General features: G+C 40.4%; 1 protein-coding gene across 2 annotated transcripts in view; it reads left to right on the top strand.

Moving 5' to 3' along the window:
* Positions 1-26,582, top strand: part of PCP4 (Purkinje cell protein 4) — a 48,028-nt gene extending 21,446 nt beyond the window's left edge. For both annotated transcript variants that reach the window (XM_067289771.1, XM_067289770.1), the window contains exon 3: positions 26,228-26,582. In XM_067289771.1, coding sequence (XP_067145872.1) covers positions 26,228-26,355 — 128 coding nt within the window. In that variant the 3' untranslated portion in view covers positions 26,356-26,582. The remainder of the gene's footprint in view (positions 1-26,227) is intronic.
* Positions 26,583-27,237: the final 655 nt, after the last annotated feature.

Genomic DNA, 27,237 nt, shown 5'->3' with positions numbered 1-27,237 from the left:
CCTCAGGCAGCTGACGGCTTGGCTAAAGACAGGTTTAGCCTTTAATAACAAGGCACTCTGTTCACAGATTTTCCCTGGAGAGGATGCTGAAAGGAAGAGAAGGGAATTATGCATGAACTTCATTTCCTCTCCTAGGTGAATTTCCATTTCTTGAGGCTAGGGATGTGTGTAAGCTCTCTCCAGAGGAATGCTGTGTGCTTATTTATTTGAGGGAGTAATAACAATCAAGGATCAGTCACAAAAATTTTCATATCAACCACTTTTGATGTTTGTCTAGCAACAAAAGCTTTCAAAACAACAATTTCTTATGTTTGCTTGAGATCAAATAGATGCCTTCTGCACTGAAACTTCACATATCCCCCACTCATGACTGTATGCACACTGGCCATCTGGTTTCCTGGTGAGGATTGTCTGATGGAGTTTAAAATAATGAATACACTTGATTTAAACTTAAATGAATAATACTTGCAATAGAGGAGATACTGTCTTATTTTTTTGTTATCTGATATGTCTGGTTTGGTACTGTGTATTATTGCTGCATTTCATCTGGTAATGAGAGGAGCTTCCATTTTTAAATGTTTGAGTAGAAGCATCTCAACAAGCATCATATTAAAAGTTTCATCAATTAGCAGAGCCAGCAGCACTCCTAGTCTGGTCAGTGTCCTGCCTCTGGACTTCTCTGCAAGTTTTCACTCTGTGTATCATTAGTAACTACTGTTGTGATTCTACCAAATAAGTCCATCTCTTGATGTAAAGAATATAGCATTATACATATGAAGGGTGTTTGTATGTTGATGCATAGTGTTAATTATGTAGCTTTTTTTTGGCACATTATTTTGTGTCATTTCCCCTCTAAAAGAACTGTACTGGAGAAGAAAAGAATGATTTCCTGTCTGATGAAATATTGCCAGGAGAGTAAATTAAATGCAGAAGTCTTGTGAGGGGGTGGCAAAACAACACAACATATAAGAGCTGTTTCAGCTTTTTAAACTCTCTTTTAAAGGACTTAAAAATGACATGATTTCAAAATGTTTCTACCATTTTTTCCTTAGAGGCCCCCTGAATCTCCAGCAAGCTGGCACCTTTGATATGGAAAAACCTCACGCTTAACACTCCTGGTACAAATATATCTCTCTAGGTACTTATATGGTGCTCACCACCATAGTAACTGAGTGTCTTCCAAGTATTTAAAAATAGAGATAACAATAACAGTTTCTGCCTTGGTCTCTTTCTTTCCAGCTTGCCACAAGAAAAACTTGATTAATTTATGGGAATTTTGTTGCACCCACAGTGCCTGCATACAACTTGAAAGACTCGTGTGTGTGCCTGCTTACATGTGATGTTCACAAGCTGAGTGCATCCAAAAATGCAGCTGCATTTCTGAAAATGTGGAAGAGAAGTGAACATGTTTATATAGATATGTATGGTCGCTAATGCGGTCTGCTCCTTTGCACATTTGCAGCAGGTGAAGATCAGCAGAGCTGCAGCAATCCTGCAGCACTGAGATGAGAGACAGCCCAAGGAAATCATCATGAATTATGCTCACTTGTAATTTAGTTTCAGTAGTAATGCAGGATCATGGCCCTATTGTTAGGTGGCACACATACCTCAGAGAAGCTTACAGTGCTGCCAGACAAACCAGGCTCAGTGAGGACATGGAAGAGCAGTGAAATTGCCTGGAAGAATAACACTTGGCAGTAAAACTAAAGTTTAAGTCATTTAAGTCCCAGGCCCAAGCTTCTTCAGGATACCTACACGAGGGTGTTGACATGCTCCTTTCTCCTTGAGGTTTTTGGATGTTAGAGCAGACTGCCATTGCCTTGTTATACTCTGGGTTTGGCCTTTCGGACTCCTGTTTTCCTCCCTTAGCTGATTGCCACCACTTCCCTATTTGGTGAGATTTTTCCTCAGTTCCTTTGTCCTTACAATGACAGCGTGACTTGGGCCCAGCTTCCCACAGCTTTTGGGAATCTGGTGCTTAGGAGGTGCCTAATTCTTCTCACATCTCAGGGGGGTGCTTGGGCACCTGAAAGGTGCTAGGAGCCCTAATGCTTTCCAAGAAGCTGGTTTGTAAAGTTCAGGCTAGGACATTAGAAAAAAAGCCAGCTGTAAATTAGGAAAAAAATAATAAAGCTTTGGTGAGGCTGATGGTTTTTGCCTCTTAGATGACTCATATGTATGCTGGAGTTCCCATCAAGTGTTAATGAGGAAAGGCAGAACTGAAATTACGCTGTTGACAAGTCCCATATTTCTTTTGGAAATCAGTCTGTAATTATTCATGTGCTGCTTGACTGCACCATGGAGAATGAGACCTCTTTTCTGTGACTGGCACATACCTGACATGTGCTGGCTTACTTCTACAAATGTGCACTCATTTGAAACCATGCTGTCATCAGTGCTCTGAGTAGGGGAACTTGTAGTTTCACTTTGCTGCTGATAGGAACCCATATGAATCCATATGAAGGATCCCATATTAATCCCTAGGTGACCTCAGTAAAAGCAATAATGTTGCCTTTGAAATCAATCTGTCCTGCCATCATTAAGAATGGTTTGGAAGCAGTACCAGGACTAGAGCCAATGGCATATGTAAACCAGCATACTTCCAGTAAAAGTCCATGGAACTGGACTGACCTGCACCACATAAAGATCTGTCTCTCTGTGTCCCCAGACTCTAGTAGATGTTTAAAAGGCTACGAGAGGTGACTGCAGCTCAGCAGCATATTTTCAAATTCAGTGGAAGTGAAAAATGAAGGAGCAACACAATCAATGCACAATACTGGATACTACGATTTTCTGTTGCATAAACATTGCTTTTCTTTTTGACTGCCTTACTTCATGTGATAAGCTTCTGTTTTGTTCTATTCTTTTTCTTTTCCAGCAGGCTTGGTTTTGTAAATTAAATGAAAATGCTTTTCTATTTATGAGTTCCTTGCTTGTTAGTAATTCAATAAACTGTTAATCATTTTCTACTGAAGGTTTTTAAGATTTTAATTTATAGCACACAGCTGGCTTAATACACTTAGCTTGATGCTCGAAATTTAGCTTGTAATTTGGTATTATCAGGCTCCCCTGTGCAAGCAGGCACCAGAATTTAGAATAGCAGGAGTGTTACAAACATGATTACAGTTTGGTCCTTAGCTGAGCTAGTGACCAAAACAAAGAGTAGTTAAAACTTCAAAAAGAAATGAGATACTACAACATGAACCAGTGCAACACCTCACTTTCAATGCCTGGCTTTCCGAATGGATTTCAGGACCTTATGTAAAGTGCCTTGGTTCCCTGCACAGTGCAAGAGAAAAGTGTCTCAAAGGGGCACTTCAACCCACGTACATCTTGGGTTCCTATGGTGAGCAGGAGCTATTAGGATTTATAGTGGTAAACTCCATCTCTTAGGTTAGGGGTTAAATTCCTCTTACTTGGCTGTATGCATCAATATCTGAGAGACCTAAAGCTCCATTTATTGTCAATAGAGAGAAATAGGTTCTTTTGTGATATGATACTTACTGGAGTGAGCTTCACTGGAGAGCTAGGTGTTTCTGCAACCTAATCTGAGGCTATAAATAGGCTATAGGTATATAATGGCTTCTGATTTGCTCAACCCTGTCAAGACTGAGAAATTTGTGGGTAATACTAGAATAAAAGTCCTATAGCGCCTCTGTGTCTCCAGAGTTAAGTGGATGCTCAACAGGATTTTTCAGAATGTCAGTTTTGGACATGGGCATTTAATTCCACCTTGATCCTATCTCAAGGACTTCCATCCTTATTTAGATCTCGCTGATCTTGGTCACCTTGTGTCAGTCTTCTGGCCACTTTCTATATGAAAACCTGCATGTGAACACATCCAAATATTTGCTGGCTTGAGGTCTTTGTTAGCTAAAATACTGGATCTGAGGGCATTTGCTTTGTTCAAGTGCACTCAGTATTAGTTCATTTTTTCCCCAGTCTGCAATACATTAGGAATAGGAAGGACTGAGAAAAATACATATTTTCCAAGGAGGAATTTTCAAGAAAAGAAGAAACTTGAATATGACTAGATATGGAAAAGGCATTCCAAGAGTCTCAGTGGAAAATAGAGCAGGGTGCTCTGGGAGCTCCTGGGAGATATTGTGGGTAGTCCAGAGACTGGAGCTCAGCTCTCAGCATATCTTGGGTCTCACATTAACATTATTTAACGGTGGGTTGATGTATGAGTAGTCTAGCTGTATTTTGAGTATCTCATCTTTCATTCTAATTTATACCTACCCCCCGCCCCCCGAGACTGTTGGTTGACTCTAGCTATGGAAAGCATTAATTATCTTAGGTGTTAGTGAAACACTGGCACTCCACAGTGACCAATTTACCAGCTCCTCTAAAAGCTACCAATAAAGAATGGACATGTACAAATGTATTCATTAGTACAAACTAATTAAAATCCAGGCTAATTGCCAGAAAAACAATGCATTATTGTAGGATTTTGGAATTCATTACATGTCTGTACTCATTCAAAAGAAACTATCCTGGCTCCACAGTTTCTAATCTAAGTTTCAGATCTCATACTGATAGCCAGACAGAGCTAAGAATTAGCCTTTTGGATTTCTAATCACCTTTGTACTCTAAGTCATTTCTACTTTTGTAGGTATCTCTGAGAACGTTTCAGAGAAAAAGTCTCTCTTTCAGACACAAAATATAGGACAGAGCCCCTCACCTGAACATCTTTAGTTTTACTGCACGTTAATAGTGCATTAACTTCTGATGGACATTTGACTTCTGTAGTTTGAGGCTTAGGCTATCTTTGATCACTCATTTGCTTTATGTTTGTAGTTTTTAAGGGATTGTTCTGTTAATTGTACTTGCTTTACATAGGCACTGTTTTCTCCAGCTAAGCAACACTACACTCTCATATGTAAATCATTTTCACTAATAATTTTATATTTCGCTGTTCGTAAAGCAGTTTCATTTCCATTAAAATTGGCAGCACCTTGCATAATATTTTTCTGACTTCAGCAATTTAATTATTTTAAACAATTACTTCAGGCCAAAAGTTGCTGAGGTGTGAAGATGACATTAGTTCATTCCTCCCACCCCTCCATTCTTTCCTCCACACACTTCAGCGTGTGCCTCATTTTAGCCACAGTCCATAAGCTTCTTCTGCTCCATCATGCTACTCCCATAGGGAGGGAAACAAAGTGGAAAGGAAAGGGCACTCACATCTATTGCAGTTACACCAAAACTTCACCCCATTTCCATCAGGGCAATGTGTACATTGAATATGGCACCCATCACTGCCATATCTGCATAATATCACTGCAGACTGCACTGGGTATGTCTTAGGTTAAAATAAAGGCTTTGAGACTCAACCAAATGACAGGCTCTGAAACTGATATTTACCATTAAGGCAAAGAGACATGAGCCTTAAGGCCTCGGGGCTGAGGTCCCAATAGACACTTCAGAGAATTTATGACCATGATCAGGGCAGGAAATAAGAATGAGCTACGTAGAAAATTCTGGACTGGATTCTCTGTTCTATTGCACATGTGGCACAGCTAAGCAGCAGTGTAAGAGGGGTGGGATTAATACAGCTTGAAGATAGGTTTAATATTCTGGCCTCATACTGATTTCACTGAGCAAAGACTCAGTATGATGTACAGTACCAGCTCTGATAACTTTGAGATGAGGTGTTGGTGCTGATGTATACATGTAGTATACAGAGTTCCAGTTAACTTTGTGCTCCATTTTGAGATATGTTGGAGTTGCGCAACACTACTCCATGTCCTCGTTTATACAGATGAATGTTTATATAGCCCAGATGAGAACCAGATCTCCTCCCTTTCCCTTCACCTCAGATGACCAGGGTTCAGAACACAAACAGGGAGGAAGTCTAGAGACAGCCTGAGGTAGCTGGATTCAAGGCCATTTGGCGTCCTGAAGCAGCTTGCTCTTTGCCTAGCAGCCAGCAGACTAATTACTAGCAGACAGTGGAAAGCACAGGTGTATTATGATCTCATCTAATGATTTTGTTCATAAAGCAAACAGCTGTATTTTTCACTAGCAAAAATTTCTGGGTGACCTTTACAATAAATTTATTGGTAACTAAAGCTAGCATATCTCTTGGGAGGTCTGCCTCTGGGAGGCAAAGACATATTCTGCTACCCAGAAGAAGTTGGAAAAAAGCATTCCTGGCTTCTGTTATCAAAGAAGCTAGGAAGACAGATAGAAGATGTGGTTTCAGACCCCTTTATTAATGGGTGGCAGCTGCTCTCAGTGGACCTCATGGACCCAGGCTTTGCCAATGAGTCATGAGCATCATTCTATCAATCAGCACCAGTTTGTCTTATCTCAGACAAACTTAAGCCCTTGGCTTAAGTTCCTTTCTCTGTTGAATTCAGGTGAAAGAAATAGCTCTGTCAGATTCCAGTGCAAAGAAATCTGGAGATTAAGGATCTATTAAAAGTACTGTATACGCTCAGCCCACAGGCAGACAAGCCTCTTTGTCATATGCACAGTGGGACTAGACTGGTCATGATTTAGAGCTGTTCTGATGGATCTAGTCTACATTGACTATGGGACTTCTTTCAAACTGCGGCTCATACCCTATGCTAGAGAAAAGCAACACAATCATTCTTTATGTATTTATGGTTTTTGAACAATACACCACATATATAAAAAGCAAGAGACTGTGTCATAAAATGGAGTCCTTTGGGGTCTCTCAGCTAAGAGCCATCACCATTATGGAAGAACCTCAAAAAGAAACTCTAATTTTTGGCTGTTCTCTCTGTTCCTCCCATGCCACAGGCAGACCTTCTGAGCAATGCAATCTGGAGGCTATTCTCAGATGCAGCAGAATTAGTGTAGATTTTGGTCTTTATTCATCACTTTAAGAAGATTATTGCTGCTAACATTAGCACTTTCTCTGTTACATAGTGGACTGGTTGTGGTCCAGAGTGATTTGGAAAAAGAACATTTATTTTCTTCCTTTTATTTGTTCTTTTTCTTTTTGCAGTAGAAGATGCTGTACATAAAAATTGGTGAAGACAGCCACATCAAGGGATGATACCATGTTACTAGTGCTTCTTTGTAGTTTCTCCCCTATTTCTCTGTTTGTGTGAGCTTGTAACTCCCACTCCATTTGGTTCTAAGTTTCAGGTTTTAATAAACCTAAATGTAAACTCATCCACAACTGCCTTGATTTTTGGAGTTGGCACTATGCAAGATCACTAAGAAGTGATTGTTTTCCTCTCCAAAGTATAAGTAGATCCAAATTTACTTAAAACTTGGCATGGAAAGGTTTTATAACTACAATAAATCTGACCTTGGTTTCAGGCTTCACAAAACTCTTAGAAGATCACAATAACTGTCTAAGCTTGTAAGTAGTGTTCTCCAGGATTATATAGTACTATAAAGCATATTTAGGGGGAATTCTTTTAATTGAACTTACAGAGTGGAAACTAGCATCTAATTTAGCCTGAGCTGAGATACAGAGCAGCTGCTTCTATTCAGCTGTGTATTTGTGAGTTTTCTGGCCAAGCAGCAAGAGGTTGAGAGCACAGCTTCCATTTTTGTTCATCACAACTTAACATTTCAGTATAACTGCTGAGTTAGTGAGTGATTCAGTCTAGAGTTGCCAGCATCCTCTTCCAGTGTCAGGGATACCTTTTGTTGTTTTAAGTGATGCTGCCTGAATGTGATAAAACAGTTGATAAACTTGACCAAGCATGCCAGAAAAAAAACGACAAACCAAAACAAAAAAACAGCATAGAATTTCAGTTCAGGCAGTCCAAGAAAGCATCTGTTGTTTTTTTATTTTTTATTTTTTTACAGTGGCTTGCTTCAGGAGAAAGTCAGTTGTATTTGGTGAAAAAAATGTAATTGTTCTGGTTATTGCCAGTTGGAAGAGGTTGCATATGTTGAGGTAGGCAACAGGAAACAGAGAATCAGATCCTCAATTGGTGCAAATTGCCATAGCTCTGCTGGCTTTGGTGGTGTCTGCTGATTTACACAAGGACTTAGAGGTTTTCCCTGTACTGAAGGATTTACCAGTCATTATCTTGGATAAGTAGATAGTTTTCCACCAGTGAGACCCCTTATTCTCAGAAGCAATGAGTGAATGCGCCCATGGGAATGGGATGAAGCATGCAATGAAGTGGGATGCCCTGGGATGATTCCAAGTTACTGGTCCTTTCTGCTAGGCAGGCCAGACTGCTATGATAGATCAGTTATTCCTTTCTTTCTTCCCTTGTCCATAAAAGCTGAAGTTTTCCTTTTGTCTTTTCAACAGGCAGTTTCTTTTCTGGCTTGCTTTCTTACTGTCTCCCTCATGCTGTGTTTCTGTCTTGTTCCTCATTCCTTCTCCTCCTCCACAGAATTTCATGTCTCCTCAGCTCAGTTAGGTCAAGTGCCTCTTCTCCCTCAAACCGTCTAATTTTCCCAAGCTAAGTTCCTGTCTGTGTCTTTATAAAGAATATACATTCACTAAAAGAGAGTTACTGACTAATGCTCTAATTTGGAGTCATGGTTGACCCTCACCTCAAGTCTCTCATTTCTCTGCAGTCTCACAAAACATTTATTGTTTCCCAGACAGCAGCATTACCCTAAATTTAGAAAAGGCCCAGGTAAGGGAGCAACAAAGAAATATCTGGAAGAAGAGTGCCTCGTTTAAGAAAGAGACAAAGCAGTCTTTACAATAGCAGGATTGGAAACAGGAAGGCTTTCAAGTTCTTTCTGTTCTTCCTTGTCAGCTTGGGAAGGAAGGAGGGAGTAAACATTGGGTTTCTGGAGGAAAAGAGAAGAAAAAAATATTATTTTTTTTCTGTTTACATTCAGGTCTAATATTTGAGCAGTGAGGAGAAAGGGATAGGTTTTAGTTAGTGCAACTGGGGCTAGTTCTGGCATGTGCCGTATACTGCACATTCTGTGTATGCCAATGCTTCAGGTGTCAGGTAGTGATTTATGTCCTGACTTAAATCCTGTATTAGGCTAGTTTGTGTACACTGGCCTGTATTACACTAGCCCAGCTTGTGTTTTTCTGTGCAGAGGAAAGGCATGAAATTTCTAGTCTTTCTTCTAGGTGCTGACCTTGTAAGCTCATGGGGCTTGTAATCCTCAGAAATAGGGGAAGGAAAAATGAGTCTATACAGATTAGAAAAACATACGCTGGAGTAATGACCTGAGGTTGGTCAACCATGTGTGTCAGCTAAGATGCTGTTTCTGATCAGCTTTATTGACAATCTGCCATATCTATAAATCCAAGCAGAACTTAAAAAGTATCTGTCAAAGCTTAAATTCACACAGGAGCAAGTGTTTTCTAGAAAAGTTTTAAATGAGCAGCAGAGGTAAGCACTAGAGAAATTCTCAAACACAGAATGTATAGGGGAGACCTTGATTAATTTTTGTCTTCTGTATCATCATTTTAAGTGACTAAAACCATTTCATGTTTTTTTCTGAGGTTAAAACTTTGAGAAATCATTTACAACTCTCAAAACCCCAGCACAAGAACACTCACGTTCCCTTTTTGACTCCTTTTAAGGATTTTCCAGCTGTCCAGAAGTTTTAACTTTATTTCATTTAGTTTATGCTTTTCTATTCATATTATACACATGTATTTTGTTTGTTATGGTCTGGACTGGTGGCAAGGCCGATTAACAGAGCTGCTGAACTCTGCTGGTTAAAAGCTCCCTTTTCAGTTTTGTAAAGCCTTGCCAAAATCCAATTGCTTAGACTGAAATTTGTCATATTGACTGCCTGCCTGAAGCAGAATTATTTTAGAGGGTTCAGCAAAGTCATTCCAGCTGTTTTCAAAAATGAGGCTTGAATAAAAGGGTAGAATGTCTAGCAATTAAAAACAATTTCTGGTGGCCTTTTTGGGGGGCTCTTCTGAGCCCTTGTCTTTTTGAACAGAAATTTAAGATATACCATCCAGTATGTGACTTTTCTATCTTCAAACTTGGCCAAGTTATAAACATTTAGATAGACAAGACTCATGTTTGCACGTATTCAGTGGCGTCTTGGTTCAGCAGTTAACAAAATTATGAAGACTCAACATCATGGAGCCAAATGCTAAACACCAAGACAACTAAACTAACACTGTCCTCTCAGGGCTTGAGAAAATTACAGGGTTTTTTTAATTGCTGCTGCAAGGTTCTATAGGCTACACCTTGGCTGAGGACTGGAACTGAGAGAGCAGAGGTTGTCCCTTCTGTGTGCCCAGTTGGTTAGGAGGAAATGTAGCTCCTTGCTTGAATCAAGAGGCAACAAAAGCTAGACCAAGGGAAGTCAAACGATGTAATGACAGAGGGGGTTAGTAAGGCTCATCAGAAAATTAGAGCTCCAAAATAGTAGGGAGAGACTGGGATTTCTTGTGAATGGAAACTGGGACTGGGAGTGAGGAACATGAATTGGGATAAGAGAACCAGAGGAGGCTGGGAGCCATCTAGTGTGGGAAGGGGCTGAGGTCAACTTCTGAGATTAAGGCCAACCTGGTAGAGGTGGGGGGACTGGGAATAGCTGGACAAAGAAACAGCATGTTGAAGTCTGCTAGGAACCATGATGAAGATACAGACTAGGGAAAAGATGGAACTAGGCCTGAGTTTATATAGAGGAGGTGAAAGAGAAATGGCCAGCAGATCTGAAGATACCTATGAGCAATGAAACCCATAGCCCCATATCTTTCATGCTTCATTGTTCCTTTTCTGTCAGCCATATGAAACCCACTGGCAAAATATGTAACTCATCCCATTTTGTACCAACTCAAGTAGAGAACAACAGCCTACTACTGCTATCAGCTAAATTGTTAAAACGAGAGGTCTGCGTGGTGGATCTAACAGTTCCAAGCAGTCGTGCTGAGGAACCATGTGGGTGTCCATATGTTGTAGAGGAATTTTTTTTTTTTCTTTAAATCTAGGAAATAAAACATGCTCCTAACAATATGAAGGTTGCAGAGTCAGGAATTTGAAACGGAATTTTCTGGAATTAAAGTTGTTCTGCAAAATTAACTGAATTAATTGCATGATGTTATCACTGTAATTTGTCATTTACTAATTTTTGCATGCTTGACTTTGCAACCTTAGTATTCTTTTAATGTAACTTTATGTGTGTAATAAACATACAGCTTAAGCAGGAGGAAAACCTTTATTCCCTGGCCTCAGTTAGATTTTCATGTTAATTAGACTAGCTGGCATTGGGTTTAATAACTCTCTAATTGCAATTGCAGCACTTTGCTAAATCAATGCCCACCCTTCCTGATAAAATCATTTTTAAATAGTGGTTGTTAAAAGGCATCAGGTGAAAACTTAGTGAGGTGAAAACAAAGACAGAATAGAAACCCTCCTTTTCTTCTAGACAGCCTAACATTATAACAAAGGTACAGCTTGGGGCTTTTTTTGTCTTTTTTTTTTTTTTTTTTACTTTACAACATTTTACATTGAAAAGCAGACCACTCGATTACCTTCTGAATAGCAGGGTGACCTAGTGATATGAAACATTGACCATATATTTATAAGAAAGAGTTTCCTTTGAACCATTCTGCAGTTTACTGTGCTAGCACTTCCCAGTTCATTGCCTGGAAGTTTTTTTTTTTTTTTTTTTTAATTTAGGAATGGGATAGGAGATCAACCTCCCACCCACGCTCTAAATACACAATATTTTCTTTTATTAAGAAAGAAAATGCACAAGTAAGTGAACATGTGCAATCACCACCTTCCAAAAGCCCTACACAGCTTGATGCCTTCTGTCACTGTCTTACTGTCACTGCAAGTCTTTTCAGTACAAGGCAGAGAGATCTGCAGGGGGGACAACACCAGTCACAGACATACAGGGGAGTGCTTCGCATACAGATCGCTGTTGCTGTCTCACTCTCCTCTTCCTCCATTTTAAGTCCATGTATATCTATGATAAGAGTGAATGGGGCTGCACTAAGGGCACTCTTGTAGGAGGGTCATACCTGAACCCTGTAGGCTGGGGCTGCCAGGCAGAAGGAGGTGCTGCTGGTCTGGGGTGGGAGGGGAAAAGGGAGGTTGGTCCCATCCAGTGAAGAAAGAGGCAGGGGATGCTCCAGATGACAGAAGTCTCTTGTTACAGTTCTGGGGGCTGAAAAGCAGCTTAGGTTGTGGAGCAGTGTGGTTCATCATAGCCACCTTGGCTTTCACTGGCAGCTCAGAAACACATTGTGCTTCAAGCATATACAACCTTTCTTTGTGTCCTCAGCGTACTGTGTGGGTTTGCAAAGTGCACCATCTGTCAGGATAACAAGACCATTTCCCGCTCCCTGCTCCACAGCTTCCTGATAAATATAAAGGTCTGGGAATATGGGCCCACCTTCTCCCTTCCCTGGGACTTAATGGAACAGCCATACTTGCTTTTGCCAACATAAAAAAAAAGGAAAGTAGGTATGATTAATCAATACATGGGCTATAAAAAGGTGGATTTTCCTTCTTGCTTCAAACCTGACAATAAGCCCACTGCAGCCCAGCCTTAATGATCTACGCTTTAGTCAGATGTTTGTCAGAACATATAACTGGATTCCTATGGGAGAACAACCCCTCCATCCTTTATCTGAAGTAACATCAAGTTCAAAAGAAGATGTTGCTGAGTCAGTGCCCAGGACCTGGAAGATTTGGAATTTTATTTTTTATGAGATGGGGAAAGGAAAAAAAGAGTAGAAGCAGGTTTTGAAGAACTGCCTAGTGCCTTTGGTGCCTCACCTTGCTCATTAATCTTTGCTACTTTAAAAAGGCTTGGAAAATTACATTACCCTATACAATCAGTCCTCACTCAATAAATACAGACACTGAAGTCAGGAACAAGAAATCCCACGGAGCTTTGGTATTGACTTGTTAGAATTCCAGGCTTCTGCCTCACAATACGGTAACTCTCTGTAAGTAATGAACAAGCTGCAGAGAAGGACACCTTGTCCTTCTGGATTCATCCCCCACTCTTTCAGAGAATCTATTCATTGCCATTTTTCACTCCCTCTTACAAACACTAAATTGTCCTATGTGCCAATAAGGTCTTCTCTATTACTCTGCAAGAGGAAATTTGTGGAAGAGCAGAGCTATGCTCATATTTTGTCACACAGCCACTAGTCGTATTATTAGCTTTAGCATGAGTTTCTACAGTTGGAAGAAAAAAAACAACAAAAAGAAGTTAACAGTGAATGATTTGTGTACTTCTTCCATTAAGGAATGATGAAGCAGTAATTTACCTGCTTTGGCATTTAAAAAACCTATTTGTATCCTTCTCCTGTAAAACCTGTGTTCCGGATTGAGTGCACATCAATTAAGATTTCTGTGCAGAAGCCATGCCTTCTCCTCACCCTCAGGTGCTGCACAGGAGCCTGGAAGGAAAGAGAGGGGATTTGTGTAGGGGGAGCCGTACTGGGAGGTGGTCACTATGGCTTTGTGTGTGCTCCATGCAGGGATATAGTCTTTTAGTCGGGGCCTTCCTTTGATTCCTTGGCTCAGATCAGCAGTGAGAAGCACTGCGATTGATAACTTTAAAAAAAGCATCACTACATGCCCTTCTTCTCCAGCACATCCAGCTCATCTGACTCTCCACCTGGAGCATGCATTTTATTTCTTCTTTATGTAGTCCTGCAGTCAAGTGATAGCTGCCTTTGACACATGCAAGGTGCAGCAAAGTTCCTTTTGGCCATCTCCACTCTTCAGCAGAATGGCAGCAGCCATCACTTGGCTCATTATTAGCTAAATAGCAGAGCAAAGATTTGGTGTTTGCAGTAGCTTGCAAATTCAACTACAGTTCTCACAGCAACTGTCATTTGGCTGCTTGTTCATATGAAGTATTTGATATTGCTTGTTGTGGTGTTAACTGTAATCCCTTATTAGGGAAATATAAGAAGTCTTGCTGATGTACACTGAAAAAAAATAAAAATGGCTTTTGTGCATGAAATAGTCTCTCCATAACACCCAGACACACATACACGAGCAAAAATTAACTATGCTTGAAATAAATTGAAAGGAGAGTAAGAGGTGCTGATACAAGCTTTTTTTGTCTGTTCACTATATGTGTCTATAAAAAGAGAAATATATGCAGACTGTTCAGTCAGCTCCTGAGGGAACATGAAAGGAACCAGATCAGCCACACAACTGGCAGCTCCAGTGGCAATCTCAGCAGAGGGAACAAATGCTCATTTTGACCCTCTACTGAAGGTGAGTTGTTCTCTCCACACTAGCAATGGGATGGAAGCTCACAGATGGAGTAGTGTGAGACGTGCACTAGCTCTGTTTATTTTATTCTTTTCCTTCCTGAAGCAAATAAGGTTTCTTAGCTGCTACAGTTTTCAGTATAGTACCTTTCATAAGGACTACATAATTTATTTGATGAGAAGGATTTTTGGATGTAATAGCAGATAAATTTGTCCATATGGAATTCCACAATGTGTAGTTCAAACACCACTCAGACTCCGGGAATGTGATTCATTTGATTAAGTATCAGTATATAAATCTGAGCGAGTTACCTTGAGCTCCCTTCGTAGCTAATGGAGAACTAGCAAATATAGCAAGGGGATTCAAGGGTGAGATTCATGTTACCCTACAACAGATGCCTAAAGTAGATCAGATGAATTGCGCCCTCAGAGTACCTGTTTTTCTCCATTGGGTGGTAGATTTCTTTCTAAAGTGAGCTGCTGATTAGCTCAGATGTAAACACTTGCAAGTTTGGTGAAATGAATTTTTCTCAGGAATTGGACAGAGCTTTTTATCTAGAATTGAATTTTTACATGTTTGACCTGATGAGCTTCTGCACAACACAGAACAAGGCTTTCCAAATGGCTCTTGGCATACACTGACAACACCTTCCAGTTGTATAAATCCTTCTTGTCCTCTTTCAGATCCATATTGCTACAGGATCTCTATCCGTCTCCCCCTAACTTCTGTATCAGTGCTGTCATGCATTCTCCCAAGGTGCCCCTCTCTGCCTAAGCAAACCAGCCTGCAGGGGAAATAAACATATAATGTGACTTTCTGTGTTTGGTGGAGACAAGACAAACTCAAAATAAACTAATGATTCTGTTCACATAACAGCCCAAGCAAAAGAAAACAGTGGAAATTTCCTAGAACTCTCCTGCAACAGAATTTCTTTACTGTAGGGTGGAAAGCTACAGTTGGGATAGCAGCTTTCAGGAGTCAGAGAAATTAAAATTCTGTACCTTTGTGAGAGAATTTCACTATACGGTACATTCAGAAAGACTACTTCTCGTGAGGTCGCACCGACCCAGCACTTCATCTGGATGCTGGAGCAGAAGTTACAAAGCCATGTGACACAGGAACATGAAAGATTTACTGGCAGGTAGCAGTGGTGGTTAGCACAGATAAATCAATGTCTATCAGAGAACACCAGTCTTTACTCAGACTGTGGTCAAATTAACTTGGAGCTGCTCCAGGAGACTAGGGCTTACATCCATCGCACTTGTGCCAATCTAATAGTACCTCTAAGGCTCTACTGATGGGATGTGTTTGGTTTTAAGAGGGGGAGGGGGTGAAAAGCTTTGTTTGGCAAATACACTCTCGAAAGTATCTCTTAGAGCAAGATTATTCAGCTCTCAGCCTGTGGGCTGGATCAGGTACCCAGTGACAATTTTGTTGTGTCCCCAAAGGACTCCAAATGCCTCCTTGAGCATCTTTAACCTTGCAAGCTCCACTTGTATCCCTAAAACTTTGAGAATGGCCCAGCTGCCTCCACAGGAATCCCCAAGCTGGCATATAGTGCAAGATGTTAAGAAACACTGGACATACCTGTCTTAAAGCAGTGGCTTTTTCATGGTAGAGTAGTGCCAAAGTAATTATTCTATTATCAACACACAACAGTGCCTATGTTCATCCAACAAAACTTGCAGTGTTGGAATATAATTTAAGATGGTTCTTTTGCATTTAATCTATGCAGTAAAATAAGTGCTTTTTACAGATAATCTTATTTAGAAGGCATTTCTTGTTCTCGTGTGATAAGACATAGAAGGTATGGAAGTACTGGAATGACTCCTTCATATAAGTGTATAGTGTTAAATAGCAGAGCTCAGAGTTCCTGTACCTAATACTGTCCACTTATGAGTATGTGGTTCAACACTTTATAATTAAAACGTAATGATGGATTTTACAAGAGGACAATATCTTCTCACGGTGACTTCCCAGGCTCTCTTATAACAGTTTTTATAAAAGTTACTGTGGACACTTAAAATAGCTCTCTCATTGGTTGCTAACAGAGTTCTGCTGGTATACAATGATCCCTAGAAACTGCCCTCATTTTTCACTTTGAAGATGAGCAGTGCAAAATTTCATTCTTCCTTTTTCTTCATTTTGTGTGTGTGAACAGAAACACCTTCTGATTCCTTACCACAGTTCTTTTGATTGACTGCCCTCCTTTTTTGGATTGACAGGTTTTCCACTGTAACCTGTGCCATGTTCTCCAGCTCATCTTACTTTGGCAGTACATGTATTTGAGCCCCCTTTTCTGCTGCTTCTGTGTGGCATGTTGTGATCACTGCCATTCTTGGAGCTTATTCCCTTTGCTACCTTTGTAAATTGCAAAGAGACAGAGGGGGAAAAAAAAGCATTCCTGGAAAGTGAGGCTGTTACACAATGCAAGGGAGGCAGTATCACATTTGAGGATGAACACCCCTCTTCCGCCTCTTCCTTGCAAGGACTCTCAGATGCTATTGGTCATCACACAATTAATAGCATACACCAACTCATTTTGAACCAATTTCCCACTGGTCTAGCGCTACACAGTATCTTGACGTGCTGGAGGCTACCTCTGCATTAGAAAATAAAATGGGCTAGAGACTGTTTTCTGACTTTGATGCAGGGTGGCACAGCATGGCTTGACTCAATAGGGCTAAACTCTCTTTCCCTCAAAAACGCAGGGTGCTTTCATCCATCTTGCCCGCAAGGAAGAGCCCCTGGCCACGCAATCCCACCGCAATAGAGAGTGAGCCTGGGAGAGGGCTAGCTGGCACAGTGCAGAGGTGCTGGGGACAGTGCCTGAGCTGTGCTGAGGCCCTGGGTAGTTTGCTGGCCTAGCCGTAGTCTGGGAGGCAGCCTCGAGGAGGCTCTGCCCTCATCGTTTAAAACATTTAATTCTGAAGACACTTTTGCAAAGGTCGTAGTGGGGGGGGAAGGTGAAGGGGGGAGAATATGTTTTTCTGCATTTGTAAGCGTGTACCATATTAGGGTTCCTATCTATGCCATGGAGCGCCTGAATGCTACCATAATAGGAAAGAAGCTGATCATATATTAATCAAGCAGTTGACTAGTGAGGCAAGAGGGTGGTTTGCTTCATGCATTGCTGAAATGCAGCTCTTTCCATGGTAAAACAGTGAAGCTCTTTAAAGGCACAGTGTTTTCTGAGATGAGAACTGGAAACTGCACAGGAAATTAAAAACACACCATAACCATTCTCATTTGAAACTTGACTGGGACATTAAGATACACGCTCATACAGTTGCAGAGACTGTCTGAACGTTGGACTGCACTTGTGAGGAGGATCGTGGCACTCTGTCCCTGAAGATGGGGCTTGGCTAAGTGTGTTATCCCCAGTGGTGGAGCATCACTCTCTAGTGATATGGAGGAGAGACGGCACTGGCAGTTGATCACCAGCACCGCTTCCTTTCAGTTCCCTGAGATTTCCTTTGAATTTGCCAGGCAGCCTAGCACTGCTCAGATGCAGTTTTAGCTAATAAGACATGAGCTTATACAGCTGAGATGGCCATTTTAATTTGCCATGTTCATAATTAAACCTTCACAAAGTTCAGTCTCCACATGGGGATGTGAATTATGGCCTCCATTTTCATGCCCAGAATACCTCCTAGGTTCGCACTAACAATTGCATACCTATAGATGCATCAATTATGCATTTGTAAGCCATTTTAAAAGTCTATAATTGATACTTTAATATAATTATTCCTGAGATAGGGAATGATTGCTTAAATAATATTAGCATTTAAAGCAAAACAATATTTGTCTCTGTATTAATTGTTGAGGAAAATAAATTCATCTGTAGTTGGCTACGAATTAGTTTAAAATATAATTTTTGTAAATTGAATTTTATTACTGTTCCTTCTGTCTCATTATATTTTACACAATATGCATAATTTTGTGCTACTTTGTTTATCTTATGTCAGAAATAATATTGCTGCTCTCCCACATTATTACAACTAGGAAAAAAAGATTAATCAGACACTTCAAAAGTCTCATGCTGAAATAACATTTTTAAATTCATAAAAGAACAACCACTATTTCCTACAGCAAAACTAATTTTTCAAATTTGAGATAAGAACACTGCATTACAAAAGTAAAGGTCAATTTGAGAAAGAAAGGATTCTGGTTGCCTAATGAAGTCATCTTCTTTATACCAAACTCTAATGTACAGTCTAATAGAAAGATGTTAATTCTGTGCTGGCTTGCTTTGAGTGATACTAAGGGGCTGGTTGGCGCTGTTCAGATAAAAATAGCTGTTACATTTAATCTCATCACTAATGATAACCTTTATTTCCCTTCACACTGTGCTTTTGAAGTCACAGGAGAGTTCTGAGTTCCAGGGCTTGCTCTCTAGTTTCAGAGATGACTTGGGACATTACACTTCTCCAGCACCTACCACCTTCAGAAAAACTGACGATGGAAAAAATGAGCACCCCTGTATAAACCCGTTTTCCCACACACACACCATGGGTGCCTGTGTACTCACAGTCAAACAGAACAGGCAGCTTTTGACTTTTGAAGATAGCACCTGAATGTCTGAGTTCATTATGAAGTGAAGAATCAAGAATGAACATAGTGTTCTTGTCACCACATGAATATCTCACTCTGCAGGATTTTTAATCAGTAGGAAGAAAAATTATTGTGTTATTCCTGAGCTAATTAGGAGGAATTTCTGTCCTTAAACACATAATAGCTGAACATCTGGGTTGGGTTGTATATATAAGAGTCAGTCAGTTGTGCAGATACAGGGAGGAAGAGGAAGAAGGCAGAACTGCCTTCTCTTGCATAGTCCCATGGTCACTATGTTCAGAGGACAGAAGGGCTTGTGCCTGTTGTGGCTGAGGACATGACAGGGCCACAGGACTGTCACACTGGGGTGTGACAGAGGCCTGGGACTGCATTGATGTTATGCTAGCATGTTAGTTAAGCATGTAACTCCAAGGCTACTAGGGATTCTGGTCTTTCACATATGGCCACAAAACTGGAGATGAGCCAGAAATATCACAAGAACAAATGCCTTTAAATTACTCCAGCAATCTAGGAAAGTTTGACCCCAGTTTCATAGAGTTTTGTGTCTTCACATCATAGGAACACGCATGTGAAATAAATAATCTCCAAGAGGTTTGTGCTAGACACTAACTCTGGAAGCAGATAGAGCTGACAGAAGCCTGGTCCTTCAGAAGAGGTAGTTATATCCTGATCTTGGTGCAGTAAGGTAGTATTTGGTAACAGGAATATTGCACCACATCAGTATTATCATGGAGGTCTGTCCCTCAACATGCATAGGCTACTGTGCTAATGACTTTCAGAAATCTGAGGTTTCATCAATTTACCTTGCTGCAGCAGACACCTTGCAGAAACAAATCCTTTGGGATCATCTCATCACTGGATGGGTGCTAAGGCAAGGCCCTCACATCAGCCTGTCTGCCCAGACCTCAGCAGCAAGTCATATGCACTAAGCTAGTGTGGTAGCAAAACCAGTGCAGTGCTCAAGGCTCTGAGAGGTGTTTAATTGCTAATACCACAGAAAGCAACAAATTGCAGTTGCCAAGCTGATGGTCTCAGAGGCCTCTGTTTGGCATTTTACTCAGCAAAAGAACAGGCTTGGAAATAAGAATAAAAGGAGTCAGATTAAGGCTTTTCTCCCCATGCCGTTAGAGTGTTACCTTCCTCTCTTTTCCTGGGCTTGGGCAACATCCACTCCCCCAACAATCCCATCTTTCTCAGCTGATTTGTGAGTTAAGACCCTGCCTTGGGAGTACCAGGATGACCTAAAGCAAGGCTAAAAGCCAACCTATCAGGTAGTGCAGCCCTGGCAACTGACTGGAGAGTTTTTTCTTGTTGTGAAGTAGACTATCTCCTTTCTTCAGCCATAAGGTCAGTTTTGCTGTTATTTATCCTCATCCTCCTGAGAAGAAAAAGGCAAAGATGATCCCTCTAGCCCCCCTCTCCTTTCTTTCTTTCTAGGGAAAGACCAGACCCTGTCTTTTACTTCCTCACCCATCAATTGAATCCAGAGGTGGAAGAATGGCCACATCAACTCTTGACTTTTCAAACTGGCAGTTGCAAGGACTGAGATACAGCCCTTGTACTACATTATCCATACACCTAAGCACCCATATGTTTTTTCTTGCTGGCTGGTGGCTCTGTGGAAATAACTCTTCCCATCACATAAAGATGAAGATGGTGCTCCACATGAATGTCAACACCCATGACATTCCTCCCTGTTTTGCTCTTCTTTAGTTAGGGACTGTTCTGGCTCATTGGACAGACTGGTGTAATAGCTTGGGGTCAGGGTAGCATAGAGATTGTCACAGCTTGAGAAATCATTTGAACACAGGACATTTGGGAGGTAATGATCCTGCCTGAGGCAAAATACCTCTTCCAGCATGTTATGGAGTACAGTGATTCTGTGTCACATTTCATTTAGTCTTTTTTCAAGTGCTGCAGTTTAGCCCTTGAAAAATGCAGTGTGAGTATATTCCATATTTTTATGAGTATATTCCATCTTCAGTATAGTCCTCTAATTTCTGTTGTATGTGGGCCGGGTGAGCAGGGGCGGAGGATAGCACTTAAGGTGTGAAACGCTAGTTAGAGACTCCAGCCCATGCAATTTTTCATGCTGAATGTTTTTTCCCGAAGGTGACAAGCAATCTCTGTTTCATCTGGAGGATGGAGACATTCTGAGAATAAAGAGTGAATCCTCTTTTCCCCCACATCTAGCCCACCAGCTTTTGCCCTTCCATGAACACTTTTAGGAAAGACTACTCCATACCCCTTTGCTCTAAGGCAGCAAAAGACTGCTTCAGATTCTTGGCCCATAGGGAATAACCAGTATTTTCATTTTCCAGTGTTGTCATAATTCATGTGATTTTGTGCTTGAAAGGTAAATCAAAGAAATAGCTGAAGTCATACTTATGAATAATTACACTTGCACCCCATTTCTTTGGAGTTTGCTGGGTAGATTTCAGTGTGTACGATTTGATTGTTTTCCATGTTACAGGCAGAGTTTCATTAGCCATCCAGTGTTTGCAAAGGATTATCAGGCACTGTAGTAGATTACAGAGATAAACATTCTGGTCTTTCATCTGGAAATGGAATAAATAGATCTTTCTCAATTGCAACAAAGTGAAATGAACTTTCAGGATGTTAGATTTGGAAAACAGCTAATTAGATGCTGTTTCATGCTGTCCTACTGGGATGTCTATTACACATGCTGAAGTAAAATCTGCACTGTGCGAGTTGTCTCAATCTTTAGATCTGCAAAGTAGTCTGAAAAGCCAGGCTGGAGCACAGGGTGCTCCTTATCATGGTGGGACTCATCAAGAAGTTGCTGTTCTGCCCCTGGATGTTCATTCCATCAGAGCTGAGATTTGCCTGAGTCATCACATGCTCAAAGTCCATCCACATTAAACACACGATTTTGAAAAATTCATCAGATACTAGACTTTTTGCATGGCCAACCCATGACTAGGGCTAGGACTGTTCTGTTCACCTCCCTGGTTGGTAGTGAGTAGAACCCAGCAGGGACACTTACTGATTCCCCTGTCTCTTCATGGCACATACGTAGGGATGGTGGGAGTTGTTACCTAAGAGAGGGAACTGGGACTAAGCATGAAGAAATCTTTCAGGGAAGGCCTTGACATAGCTAACCTCAGTGAGAGAGGTTAGGAATTCTATTTTTTCAGGTGCTAATGAAGCCAAATCCCCTTGTGAAGTGGAAGATGCAGGCCAGTGCTTTTTCAAACCTTTTTGATTTCTGGACCCTTCAAAAATTTTCAGTGGAATTGCCAGTCCCTGGCCTGTGAATTGAAGTCTACTGACAACAGTCTTGTTCCTACTAGTTGCCTCATGTGGCCCTGTGGAAGAAGGCCAGAGATCCTCAGGGATCCAGGAACCACAAGTGGAAAAATCTACACCTAAATGAGACTAGAAAGTGTAGATGCCAACAAAAGTGCGCGTGTGTGTGTGTCTGTGCGCGCACGCGCGTGTGCATGTGTGTGTGTATGAGGGGGAAATCAGATTGACTTTTATGGCTACAGAAAGGTGGCTTAGATAAAGGTGGCCTCCTATCAAACAGAATAGGTGACCTCCACTGATAGGGATGAAAAAACAAGTCCAGTAGCAAGCCCAGAGCAAGAGCACGTGTCTGTTCCGGCCTGTTCAGAGTGAAAATTCCCTGGATTTGCAGATAATGTCAAAGCTAACCATCCCTTATGAAAGAAAAGCTGGGAGTGGGAGACAGTGAATGAAGGCATTATGTTTGTCTGGGCTTGAATTCAGTTTCTGCATAAATATCATGATTTGAGCATTCAACCAACAGATAAGGCTTCATGGCCTGGATGTTTGAGATGCATGCGCACTGTTGACAAGTAAAAACTAGGGTGGCATAGGTGTCTATGTAGTAGCAAGGGTGCAGAAAGGTTTTCTGTCACTCATATTGGTGTAATGAGGTGATCCTAGTCTACACAAGTCCTGAGTACAGGCTGTTTTCACTGTACTTCAGTGAGTTAATTCTTAACTCATGTTAACTAACTAACAGTAAAACCAAAGCAGTATAGTTAGCAGGGGTGTGAAATATTTTACATCAGTAGGCTATTTGAATAAAGTAATTCAAGTTAAAAGCGTATCTTTTTCCCTTGGCATAGACAAAGCCAAAGAAGATACACCACTTGATTCTGTCTACAGATTGACAATCCATCTGTTAAGTATCTTTGTTTTGACAGTCATCAATAGGAAATGTTTAAGGGAGAACTGCAAGAAAATCCACCCCCAACACTTATGGAACACCCTGTCTAGCTCTTTTCAGTTTATCACAGGACTTACAACCCTTTGAAACAAATATGTATGTGTATTTCTATATATATTCATACATATTCTATATATATTCAAATGTGTAAATATACACATGCATGCATACAGAAAGAGGAAGATGGACATAGAAAGGGAGGAAAACACTTGCAGCCGTGTCATATGTTATGTATAAATGATATATGTATTGTATAACAATGTCTCAGCCCTTTTGAAAATATCTGATTTCTTACTGTAGGAGTTTAAATCTTGGCTGGAAACTTCTCATCCTACCATCTATCTCCTTAATGACTGGAAAAAGAGAAGTGCAGAAAGAGTTCATTAAGAATTTTGTTTTCAATTTCAACAAGAATGTGTTCAAAAATCAAAGAAAGTCAGGTAGATCTCTAGATATGGTAAATTACTGTAGTACAATTGACTTTAATGCAGTAATGCTGATTCACATCAGGCAAAGATTAACTGGCATAGAAATTTTGAGAAAAATTATACTAGTTGCTGGATTTTTTAAATCTGTAAAATCTTAACATAAGATTGCTGAGTCACTACTGCAAACTACTGCAAGCCAACCTACCACTGAGATTTTGCCATTGTAGGAAATGAATTATACAAGCCAGATATCCTTGTGAGGTGTGAAGCCAGTTGCGTCTACTCATCCATCCATCTAGCTTTCACTACTGACATTATTAAGTGGAAGTAGTTTATATGCTGAAAAGCTAGAAGTGATGCATAAGCTCCACTTTTGTTTTCTAATGTTAAGACTGACAAGTGTGTCTAGTAACAGGCTAGAGAGTAACCTGCAGCTCAGAGTGTTACAACAGAAATGAAAAGCATTCAGCAAGGAGATGACATTAATCAATATCAGAGCTGACTGAATACTTCTTGCATAACCAGTATAAATATTTTGATAAAATACATCAAGAATAAGAATATTTCTCCTGAAGTGATATTCTTCTCCTTAGAAGAACATTGAGTTTATGGGACCCTATTAATAGAGGAGAGATTCTGACATGTGGACAAGCAGAAGTTTTTATTACTGATATCAAAAAGTGGTTACTATTAGAGCTAATCAGACCACAGATTTTTTTAATTTAAAAAAGTTCAAATGAATAGTGGTTTTTTGCATATTTTGCTTGAAAAGTCATAGTTTTTCACAGGATGATGCAAGTCCTTTTTGGTTTGTTTCCATATAAAATGCTGTGATTTCTTGTCTTAGTCCCCTTTAACTACCCCCAAAACCAAATCAAAATCAACTTCTCAAAATACCAAGCACAATGATACTAAGTAATTTTGAAATTTGATATGAGAAAATAAAATGTTTCTCCAGAATCTCTGTTTCCTGACATGCACACAGTGTGGAGACCATATCTGGCAATCAGAAAATTTTCACAAAATATGTTGTCCTGTTACAGTTATTTTTTTTAGAAACTGGTACCAACATTCCCATTTCTGTAACAAGCAACTATAAGTTTCAGTCTATAATATGGCTTTAATGTGACAGTTCAGTTTTCTCCTTGGCTGTGCAAATGACTTAAAAGCACAAGCAAGTCCCTTCCAACGATCATCTCCCTTTCCCCCTGAAAAATAAGGTGATAACTGTATTTCTGTACTTCAGGCAGTCATGTTTTCCATGAATATTTACACAAAGTATAGAGATTCTTGAATGTAATGGCTATGGAAGTATGACTGATATTAATAGGATTCATTTTGTTCCATAAGGTCTTAGTTTGAGTAACTAACCTTTGCATTAGACCATATAATCAGTTATTGTAAGCTCTCAAATTGTTCTTCCTCTCCAAACTCTATCTTTCTTCTTACATATATCAAAATGAAGTATTAAGTGAACATTTCTTTTAACTTTTTAACTGCATTTATTAGGTTATTTTAGTTGAAGTAAAATCAGTCTGGAATATGCCAAAACCTTGCCTTTCAAATATTCACCTAGATTAGAGTGGACTATGATCATGGAAAATGGACAAAAAAAAAATCAGTTCTGAACAAGAAGAAGAAGAAAAAGCAAGAAATGCTTCAGTGTTCATGCTGAAATCATGAGATGGTATCCCTGTTTTCTAGTGGGAGGGAGAAAGAGAGTAGGGAATAAGTTCCTTTTCATTTTAATAATATATTTGGAAGTATTTACCTTGATTTTCATTAGCACGACTTGGGGGGTGAGCATCCTGGAGGCATTAATCTCAAGAATAAAAAGGAAAGTTGTTCAAAATGGGTGAATTCCTACAGCTGTTTTAAGTGGAGCTGTCTGCAGACTTTTGGCATGATGTTTTCTGCAGGACTGGACTATAACCATATTATAAGTCAGTTTAACAAACAAGTTTATAGAGAACAGAAACACAGTGATATGAGTAGGTCAGTGGAGTGAATGTGTGTTTCTCCTTGCTAGTCCAGATTAGGCTTCCTTTGCAGCAAGGGTGGGCATTTCCCCAGGGCTGCACTTCTAACATGGAGATAGATGAAGCAAAATACAGCAAAGTTAGCCAGGTCATCCGTGTGAAGGCCAAGTGCAATTGGATTAAATACTGAGGACTGAACTAAAGGAAGGTCACAAGCCAAGGATCAAAGCTGAAAAGGAACAACAGAGCCAGGAGAGCAGGGTAGGAAGCAGCATAGAGGCAGCAAAACAGCAGAGATGGAGCATAAACGAGTCAAAGAGGAAGGGCAGTATGTGTTGAAGGGGACAAGGCAAGAAACAAGTGAAAATGATGGGAATTTACCTTAGGAAGTAGTATCTCTTCCTCTTATGCAAGAGGTGGGGTAGGAAAAAAGTCTTTATCATGATTTTAATAGATTTTAAAATTTTTTTCTTTTGGCCTTTATTAGAATAGTGTAAATATAGGGAAGTGAGTAATTTCTACCTGATGGGCTGTACAGGAGGCTCCTTCTGCCCCTCACTGCCCTCTGACTTGATCCCTGATCTGTGTCGTTAACCAGACAGGCTCCTCTCCTTGAGGCTCCAGGGGGATGCTCTGTGCCTGCCAAGTACCACGTGGATGTCATTCCTCGGTGCTTAGGTACAAACTGGCTGTTACAGACCCTGCCTTTAGGAAAGCAAGGGATGAGATCAGCCGTGCCTGCTGAAACCAGTCCCAGTGGTTTTTCTGAATACGCTTCCCATCCCCACAACTATGTGACAGAAAGACGAGCAGGGTTTTTCATCTGTACTGTTCAGTGATTATCACTGTTTGAAAAACATATTGATGTTTTGTTTCATTTTCTCTGGGCAGATGGACAGAAGAAAGTTCAAGAGGAATTTGACATAGACATGGATGCGCCAGAGACGGAACGGGCGGCAGTGGCAATACAGTCGCAGTTCAGGAAATTCCAGAAGAAAAAAGCGGAGTCCCAGTCTTAGCAGCTACCTCACACCTTAAAGCAAAGTAATCCTGAAATGATTTATCAGGAAAATCAGAAATAACACGAAGATGCATGTACAGAAATTCTCAATATTTAAAACCCCATTGGCAGATATTAAGCAGTGAACTTGTGCTAACTTCATCCCAGGTGTTTCACACCCCTTAACTGCTGTAACTCACCATTTTACTTGATGTTGTAATAAAAAGTTAGGATGAAGTAATTAAAGTGTCTGCCTTCATCTGTCTTTTCATATTAATCCAGCAAGCACAGCGTTACAAATGAACCCAGCCCAGATGCCTATTTTCCTCTTCACTTAAAGCTTGGAGACATAACAGCACCGTATGTTACAAGGTTTTTGCTGAGGGAGGAGAGCACACATCTCAGCCCTGCTTACCTCATTTGGAGAATTCCAGCTGCCAGTCAAATGTGGCAATAAAATTACTTTCCCATAATGAGCTGAAAGTAAAAAGTTGCAGACAGGCGCTGGCTTGAGGGGAAGAGGTGTAGAAAGCAGCAAGCAGTTTATTTTTGTTTTCCAGTTATGCCAATAAAATGGCTTAAGGGAGGAAATTGCCTTCGCCCTTCCCCTTTGGGTGATAAAATTCAGAATTATACAGCTAGGACCGCACTGACTGTTATGAAAAAAAAAAAGAAGAAGAAAAAAACAGACACAAAATACAAAACCCAATTCCAGAAACATTTGGAAAAGTTTTTTATTTCTAGAAATAGAAATTGGCCCTCTAAACTCTCTGTTTTGATGAAACTGTTCACTGTCTACATCATCAGTAAATATTTCTACCCCCTTTCTCTTTTTTCCTATATTTTTTAGTATTGGTTGAATAAATTGTAACAGACTCTCTGTCTCTAGATACACTATCCC

This window comes from Apteryx mantelli, chromosome 1, assembly GCF_036417845.1.
Source record: "Apteryx mantelli isolate bAptMan1 chromosome 1, bAptMan1.hap1, whole genome shotgun sequence".
NCBI lineage: Eukaryota > Metazoa > Chordata > Aves > Apterygiformes > Apterygidae > Apteryx > Apteryx mantelli.
Note: the sequence above shows the minus strand (reverse complement) of the source record. Positions and strands in the feature narration are given on the sequence as shown.